General features: G+C 45.8%; 2 protein-coding genes across 3 annotated transcripts; one reads left to right on the top strand and one right to left on the bottom strand.

Moving 5' to 3' along the window:
- Positions 1-951: 951 nt before the first annotated feature.
- si:dkey-69o16.5 (uncharacterized protein LOC100149419 homolog) lies at positions 952-3,762 on the bottom strand. The gene is made up of 8 exons (XM_035393536.1): positions 3,426-3,762; positions 3,048-3,136; positions 2,861-2,935; positions 2,073-2,152; positions 1,699-1,872; positions 1,549-1,608; positions 1,265-1,347; positions 952-1,162 (listed from the first exon to the last, which is right to left on the bottom strand). The coding sequence occupies exons 1-8, from the start codon at positions 3,521-3,523 to the stop codon at positions 1,096-1,098; spliced, it is 726 nt and encodes a 241-aa protein (XP_035249427.1). The 5' UTR covers positions 3,524-3,762; the 3' UTR covers positions 952-1,095.
- Positions 3,763-3,791: 29 nt separating this feature from the next.
- Positions 3,792-8,612, top strand: nhej1 (nonhomologous end-joining factor 1). Of its 2 annotated transcripts, none has more exons than XM_035393534.1 (8): positions 3,792-3,903; positions 4,795-5,008; positions 5,434-5,664; positions 6,095-6,233; positions 6,545-6,603; positions 6,892-7,081; positions 7,559-7,659; positions 8,409-8,612. In XM_035393534.1, exons 2-8 carry the CDS (start codon positions 4,823-4,825, stop codon positions 8,487-8,489), a joined length of 987 nt encoding a protein of 328 aa, XP_035249425.1. In that variant the 5' UTR covers positions 3,792-3,903; positions 4,795-4,822; the 3' UTR covers positions 8,490-8,612. The 2 variants fall into 2 exon arrangements, with proteins under 2 accessions (XP_035249425.1, XP_035249426.1); XM_035393535.1 differs by having other exon boundaries at positions 3,841-3,903; positions 4,798-5,008.

Consider the following 8,612-nt stretch of genomic DNA (forward strand, 5'->3'; position numbering starts at 1 on the left):
TGCAATATTTAAAAAGGGAACCTGACTAAACGTGCAACCGATTTTTATTCATTTGATTTCATTTAATGAAAAAAGTTATCAGACACCCATTATTCGTAGTTGCGTCACCTGTGAGCAGCATTGAGGAGCTCTAGCTAGAGGCTAGAGAGGCCTGCGCTTCTTCAGATGTACTTCTGGGATCTTTTGTGGCATGCTGAATGAGTTATCGTCGAGCCCTTGGAGAAATTTTGGCAGGCCAGCCGCTCCTGGGAAGATTCACACCGTTTCAAGTGTTGGAGATAATGGCTCTGTGGTTTGGTGGGAGTCCCAGAGCCTTAGAAGTGGCTTTGTAACCCTTTCTTGACTGATATTCCCACAACTTTCCCCCCCCCCCCCCCTCATCGCTTCTGGAATTTCCTTTGATCGTGGCATAGTAATGCTCGCAGAACCTTCGCGGTGACTACTTCACACCGATGGTATGGTTCAATACGAGTGAGGTTTCATCTAATTTATCAATTAAATGTGGTTATTTAGTTGATTAACTATGGGGGCGATTACTTTTTCACATGGGTGATACGGGTCTTTTGATAACTTTTTCAGTAAACAAATGAAATGTGTTCTGTGCTTATTCAGTTTCCCTTTGTCTGATCTTACATTTCGTCTAAAGATACCATTCATATGATTCAGAAACCATTCAATGGGACAAATATGCAATAATAGGAAATAAAGAATGGGGCAAATATATTTGTCCCGGCACTCTAAATGTTACCCTGTTCTGATTCAACTTCATATGAGGTTTATCAGGTTTTTTTGGACCATAAATTCATAAGTCTGTGTTCCAATAACTTTTTTTGTTTTCAATTACCCGTAGTGATCGTTACATCAGCATTAGAATGTTCAGTTAAAACACTCAAATTGCATATTTGTGATCTTACACCCTAAAGGGACTGAGACTGCAAAAATACATTTTTTCACAGATAGATTTATTTCAGTTTAACCAGACAGGGGAAAAAAAAATCCAATGTGAATTTTACTTGCACTGCAGGTGTTTGGGATTGGTGGATTGTCCCAAGCTTGCATTAACTGTGCCCTTTGTCCCTGTGAGCGCACTCCAGGTCATACTCCGTCTGTGAGCAGGAAGCTCAGGTCGCTCCCGGGTTCGTGCTCAGTGGCTGGCTTCCCCCTGGAAAACAGAATGGGCCTGTGGTAAAGCCCAGGCGACTCTACCGCACGTACCTGTGATGTGCGGTGGGGGGTGGGGGTGGGGACGGCCTCACACTCTCACCTGCTGAAGAGCCTGGCCTTGGTGCTGCCCAGGAGGGTCGCTCTGTTCCCTTCCACCAGCAGCATCGACCCCTCTCTCAGTCCCTGAATGGTACGATCCCAGTCAGTGCTCCGCAAAGGCTCACATGACTGCAGCTCACAGCGCCAGTGTCACAGAACGCTGACGTGGTTAAATCACAGTTCTCTGCAGAGCTCATGAGGGTGAGATCAGAGTCTGCGTGTCGTTAATACTCAAGTGTACGAGGTCAGAGTCCGTAACGCTCAGACTGGGCGTCGATGCCTCACCAGCACACTGGGCGCGTCCGGCTCCTCGTGGTACTGCCGGATTCGCTGCTCTCGCGTCTCCTGAAGGAAGGAAAGCTCCAATGAGAACAGAAGGGAGAGAGCGCAGGAGGAGGAGGAGGTAAAGAGGGAGGAGTGCGGGCCTGCGCTCACCCCCATGTGCTTGCTGTCGGGGTTGGTGTCCAGGTAGTGGGGGTTGATGTTGAAGGGCACCAGCCCCATGGCGGTGAGGGTGGGAGGGTAGACGATGGGCATGTCGTTGGTGGTGTTGATGCTGACGGTTGCAACGTTGGTGCCTGCGCTCGACCCCATGTAAGGTATCCCATCCTGAAACCCAGCACTCCCAAGTTAGTCGCCCTCAAGGCCACCGTGTTCACGAAACCACGCATCTGTAACATGTCACATTACTACACCGAAATGAATGAGCTTCTTATTCGTGCCCTTTGTATAACGCTCCAGCTCGTGTGAATGCTCAGATTTGTTTGATTAACACTGGGCCTTTGTGCCCCTAAAGGTGTGCTGCTTACCTGCAGGACTCGCTTCTGAATCTCAGACACGAGTTTGTTGTCATACAGCGTTTTCAGCAGACGGAAGGTGTTTCCACCGCCTAAGGAGGACGCAATGACATCACAATCGGGTGTGACTAAGGAATCTCCCTGATCTCAGGCCTAATTTCTCGGTGTACACCACAGTTCTATACAGTATCGACATTAGCATGAAAGTAGGGCAGATCGGGTTCTCAATCTCTGTCCTGGGACCTGTCGGTGGGCTAGTTTTCACTGCAAATAGAACTAACTCCCCAAGAGCACTGGTAATTGATTTAAGATGGACATTTTCCCTCTGTGGCTATGTTGTCTGCAATTAGATATGCTTATGGCTGCCAATAATAAATATTCGGTTTTAATGTAAGAATTTGCTTATCAATTAAATCAATTTTATGGCTGACTGTACTTTGACTGTAGTGTTATATTCAGCAGTAGTAATACCTGGCTGCTTGCGCTATCGCAACTCTAAATGTTGCAATTGCACAAGGTATGCACAAGGTAATACAAGCTCATGTCACTCTCCATGTGATGAATCTTCTACAAATAAATTACCATTGAGATTCTGCAATTAAATTTAATCCTGGCCTGGCCACACGAAAGCAGGGAAATCGTAATACCTGATTTCGTCCCGAAAACATTTAAAAATAAAACTTTTGACACAGGCATGAATAAAAAGCTAGGCACGTGGAGGCGTCAGCCCAAGTTGTGGACGCCCTGAAGTAGAATTATCATTAGGATGCAGTTAATACAAATATTCCACTTGATCTCACCGATAAAGATCCCCTGCGCCTTCCTCACAGCTTCCACTGGGTCAACAGCTTCGTGAATACTATCCACCTCATAACCTTTAAGAGATCACAAACGAGGAAACATGACATATTTTAAATTACCGTTATACAAATTAATGTTAAGACGTTTCCCGCTGCAAACAGACGAATTAACATATTAAAAATTTACCCAAACTCTGCAGCTTCTCACGGGCGGTCTTCGCGTAGGAATCTCTGTCGTGCAATGCGTAAGGAACGAACAGTATCCTTTTCACCTGCCTGCCAATTCAGGAATACAATTCAGTCTCCAGCAATATTGGTCTCAGAATGTAATTTAAATCTTAAAATGGCTATTCCCAGGGGCTATTTACAGCATGCAAAAACATTTTCATTGCGTGTCATTTCATAGCATGCTAAAACAATCTTTTGAGTAACTGTAATAAGGAGAGAATCTGAAGTTCCCCTTGACAAAGTGATTCTCAAAATCTCAAGCTTAAATTAGAATACACTTAATAGATCGTCTGATCCAAGTAGCTCGTTCTGGTGGTTTAAGTTTAAATGACCTTACTCTCCGAAAAATTCTTGTATCTGTTGTTGACAGTGTCCCAGATATCCTCCGGCACCATGTAGGGTGGAGTTTGACACAAGAAGTAGTCTCCTCTTCATATTTTAGGACAGATCAAGACCAATAACTTGACAAGTATTAACAGCAAAATTAATATTTCGCATACATCTGCGAAAATTGTCTTGACAAAGACAGGAAATAACTTCTGAAAATGCTTCACGCATCAAGTTTAAAATAGCCGTTCAAAGACCGCCTGACAGTGAAACGTCAAATTGTGCTGAGATGGACACTCGTGATAAGGGACCAATTACCGTCTTACGTGTCAATTCAGATTCCCGTGTATGCGTAGTCTAGTACAGAAAACCTGCACTACCTGAAAATCCCAAAGTATAAGAACATGTCCCCACGGAACCTTTTTTGCGTTACTCTTATTTTAGCACGGAAGACTGAGCTGGAGCACACATTTTTAAAAGGTTTTGAGGCAAGTGTGTATGATGTTCCTTTTTACAAGACACATTAGTCACGAAACCAATACACTTGTATTAGCTATATTTAATGTATACATTATAGTCGTTGTGTTTGTGTCTTGCACGAGATATAAGGTTAACTGGAGTTCGCAAGCCCTGGTTATCTTGCTGGACTTCAGTTCAAAACACTGAACTGCATTGATCGTAACTCGGAAGTTTCCCAAACATTCGAGTGATCCGATGTTGGGTAGATAAGCAGTGAAATAACCTAAATAACAAATAGAATGGTAATTAGCTAGGGAGCAAATATGAATACCTTAATCAGTTGTTCTTTGTAAATATGTGTTCACCTGCCGTCATTTGCGTAAAACTAAAGATATCTAGGAATTGTGGCTCGTATACTTGCTATATGGTTGATCCCATTCAGGCATTTATCTTTAACTTAAACCATTTCGATTTGTGAAATGTGAATCGGTATGATTGATAATACATTCATGAGGCATAAAGAAAAGTGGAACCAGTATTAATCGAAGCGTGTACGCCTTCGTTATAAACGTCATAAAACACACTCGGCTGTTTATAGTTTTCGGAGTCAAAAGCAAAATTTGGACGTCTTATTTTATGATGACTAAATCTGGAAATCCTGTTCTGGAAGATGATGCCTTACCGATTTAGGAGAAGAAATTGAGAAGGCACGATTTTATTTGCCTTTGCAAAGTAGAGCTTTGTCATTTGCACCAGTCACTGTGAACAAAGACGCTGAATGCACTAAACTGGAGAAAAAAACCCGTTATTAACAAAAATATGCACATTAAGTTTTGAGTATCCCTGCAGCCAAGTGCACTAATAGTACCTTTGCAGTCTCTCTGATTTGAATGGTAATGTGTTTTTGATGTCTTATTTAGCAGAGCAGTGGGGTCCGCTGTGTGCAATATGGCGAGTGTGGGCGTGTCAGAGGGCCTTCTGCTGGAACAGTCCTGGGTTCCTGTCCGCCTGGGGGGCGTCCAGCTCCTGGCGAAGTCGTGCTTTGCAGACACGGCGTACCGGCTTCTGCTGAGTGACCTTCAGTGTGTGTGGGAAGAAGAGATGGATGCTGCTGCCATTGACGGCAGAGCACAGGTAAACCAATCAGCCTGCACTGTGTTTAATGTTGTGATGTCAGCGCTGCACCTGGGACTCAGATCTGCAGGGCTTAGAGTTAAAAGCCCAGTTCTCTTACCATTATGCAACACTGCTGCCCCAATCAGGACACACAGATATTGGATAAACCAATCAGTATTGAGCACAGGCAAATTGTTTTGGCACTCAAGTAAACCATTTTGCACAGGTAAGCAAACGAGGACAAATCTGAGATAAATACTTCTTTAAGTGCTGACATCACAACATGAAGCTTGAGACGGGGTAAAAGGCTAGGGAGTTTGGGTGTGCAGGACAGGGTGAGGTAAATTGCCCCTCGAGGGCAGAATGCTGGTGTGTAGGCCTGTCAGAGCTCACAGTCTTAGCGCTCCGCACTCGCGCTCAGCTTTTCCGCGGTGTCTCTGCAGGCACTGAACAGGCGTCTGACTGCCCCAGTCTCCGCCTTCTTCTCACACCTGTGCTCGGTGGCGTGTCCGCGCCTGGCTGGGGGCGGCGAAGGCGAGTTTGAGGAAAGCGCGGACGTGGCGGAGTTCTCCCTGCAGCGATCGCAGGGCCGCCTGGACATCCGACTCAAGAGCGAGCTCGCAGGGATGCCCTTCTACTGGGAATTCCGCTGCACCCCTGCGCCTGTGAAAGTGGTACGCTCCACATACAGCATACTGTCTCTCTGAATAAATACATGGTCTCTTCCACTAGAGTTGTGTGAGTGTGCAAGGGAGAAGATGTGTGTGTGAGAGAGTGAGAGAGAGTTGGGGTGTGTTTATTTGTGTGTGTGAGGGAGGGAGAGAGAGCGAGCACGCGCAGGGGTGTGTGTGTGTGTGTGAGAAAGTGAAAGGGAGAGAGGGCTCAAATGTGTGTGTGTGTGTGTGTGTGTGTGTGTGTGTGTGTGTGTGTGTGTGTGTGTGTGTCAGTGAGAGTGAGGAGATGTGTCTGAGTGCAGAGCTCAGTTTGGGGTTGACCGGCTGTGTACATGTCTATAGCTGATTGCTTGGCTGTGTACATGTCTATAGCTGATTGCTTGGCTGTGTACATGTCTGTAGCTGATTGGCTGGCTGTGTGGACATACAGGTGTGCAGTCACTTGGTGCAGCCCTTGTTGGCGGTGAGCAGGGTGCTCCAGAGGCAGGTGGGGGAGCTGGGGGCTCTGCTCACCAGGAAGGATGCAGAAATCCAGGAGTACAAGGAGAGTGGAGCAGTGCTGAGCAGAGGTAGCATTCTCACAGCACTCAGATACACATACACACAGAGTGACCACCAAAAAACCTCCTGCTTATTAGGGGAACGCAGGAAATGTATTACACTCGTGGCAAATTACACTGCAGCATTCCCTAAACTGATGGCCAGCCAGTGTTTGCTGTATGTCTATATCTGTATTTATGTGTTCAATTGTATGTTATTTTGCTTGCTTTGCCAACATAAGATGTATCTTCTCATGCCAATAAAGCATTTTGAATTTGAATTTGAGACAGAGCGACAGACAGACAGTCTGAGTCCTGTGGATTGTGTCTGTTTCCTGCAGCTCGATTGAAGACGGAGGTGTTTGAAGAACAGAGCTACAGAGAGAGCTTCATCACACAGGTGAGTTGCATTGCAGCATGCCACACACACATTCGCACATGCACGCAAACACACACACACACTCATGCATACACACACATACACACACAAACACAGTTTGAGTTTGCATTGAGAGGAACCTGGAAGTGCTGCGCCTCCTCTGTCTCTGTTGTGGCGCCTCCACTGGACTCCTCTCCACAGTCAGTTTGACTGGGGACTCCTGCTGCTGGAACAGAGGCTGTGCTGGACATGGTGTGACCCCTGACCCCTCTCTGACCCCTGTCTGATCCCTCTCCGACCCCCGCTCAGGTACTGCCCGAGGTGTGCTCTGCCCAGGACCAGCTGGGGTTCGACGCAGACCTGCAGGAGCTGTACACAGCCGTGACTGCGCAGAGGAGCAGCCACAAGCGGAAGAGCTCCGACAACCAGGCCCCCGGGGACCACTTCCCCAAAAAAAAGAGCACCCTGGATGAGGCCCCCAACAGCTCCACAGCCCCAGGTCAGTGCCCACCTCTCAATTTCTCTGCGCCTTACTCCATTCTGATTTTAACCCGAACACCTCTTTCACCCTTTAAGCTATAAGATATTATTTCTTATTTGTCTTCTCTAATTTCATATGAAACATTTTTTTTTTTGAATTATTGCAAATGAGGGTCCCACTCTCAATGTGTCCTCGAGAATGTTAAATAAACAAATAATGGGAATAGAGTGATCTTAACTGAACATACTTATGCAGATGTAACAATCACTACTGGTACTTGGAAGCAATGGAGTCCTAGAACAGACAGAATTTTTGAGGAAAAAACCTACTCTTAATAAGATTAAGACCATCTGCCCTACACACACACTCATTTTCAATGTATATTATTTGATTACATTGATGATATAATAATCAATGTAAAAATTCAAACTGTATAATTTTTCGGCTGGAGGAGTGCGAGGGTTCTGGAGTTTCACACGCTGCTGTGTCTCACAGGGGCGGAGCTCGCTGCTGCTCTGGATCAGACACAGAGCAGCTCAGCTGGGCCAGAACCAGGGCCCGGGTCAGCAGGACCAGAGGGTCCCCACGGTGAACAGGTCTGTCCTCTTCTGTACTCTTGGATGTGCAATAGGGCTTTTTAGTAGGATTCTGAGCCTACACATATGGCTAAATCACAACACTGTTTTCATTGATAACTTTCATCTCTTCTGGAAGCATCCATCCTTTAAAAAATTTTTTTTTACAAAGGACAGCATCCATCCTACTGTGTGTACACAGGGATTATCAGCAAATCTTTTAAAAATGCCATCCAGTACGCTCCACGAGCCCAACTGCATCCTGAGACATGCTCAGACACAACGCCAGTATGGTAAATGGTAAATGGACTGCATTTATATAGCGCTTTTATCCAAAGCGCTTTACAATTGATGCCTCTCATTCGCCGGAGCAGTTAGGGGTTAGGGGTTAGGTGTCTTGCTCAAGGACACTTCGACATGCCCAGGGTGGGGTTTGAACCGGCAACCCTCCGACTGCCAGACAATCGGTCTTACCTCCTGAGCTATGTCGCCCCCACAATATCAGTATCTCATCAAAACCATCAATGATATAAATAATAATCGCTTCAACTCCTGAGTTCTCTTGAATGTTACCAGTTGTACCATTGAACCTCCCCCATTCAGTAGTAATGATCCCTTCCCAGAGAAATACAGTGAATTTTTAATGTTTTTTTGTCAACAAATTGGACAGTATTTCATCTCTATCACAAGATGTTAACCTGAATATTAACATCAAAGACTTCTGCCTCTCTTGAGTTGGTCTCTCATTGGTCTTCTTTCCTGTCTCACAGACTGCACCCCTCAACAACGTCCAGTCTGATAGGCCTTCTTCGCGACCCCGGAAGAAGAAAGCTGTCGGCCTGTTTCGGTGACCGCTGTCCCAGTGGATGCTCATCCTGGTGTGTTCGCTCTATTTTAAGGACTGATCTCGGGCAGTATCTATTCTTCCAACAAACAAGTTTTTTTAAACAATCCATTAATCCCCCCCCCCTTTT

The sequence above is a fragment of the Anguilla anguilla genome, chromosome 15 (genome assembly GCF_013347855.1).
Source record: "Anguilla anguilla isolate fAngAng1 chromosome 15, fAngAng1.pri, whole genome shotgun sequence".
In the NCBI taxonomy this organism is placed as follows: Eukaryota; Metazoa; Chordata; class Actinopteri; order Anguilliformes; family Anguillidae; genus Anguilla; species Anguilla anguilla.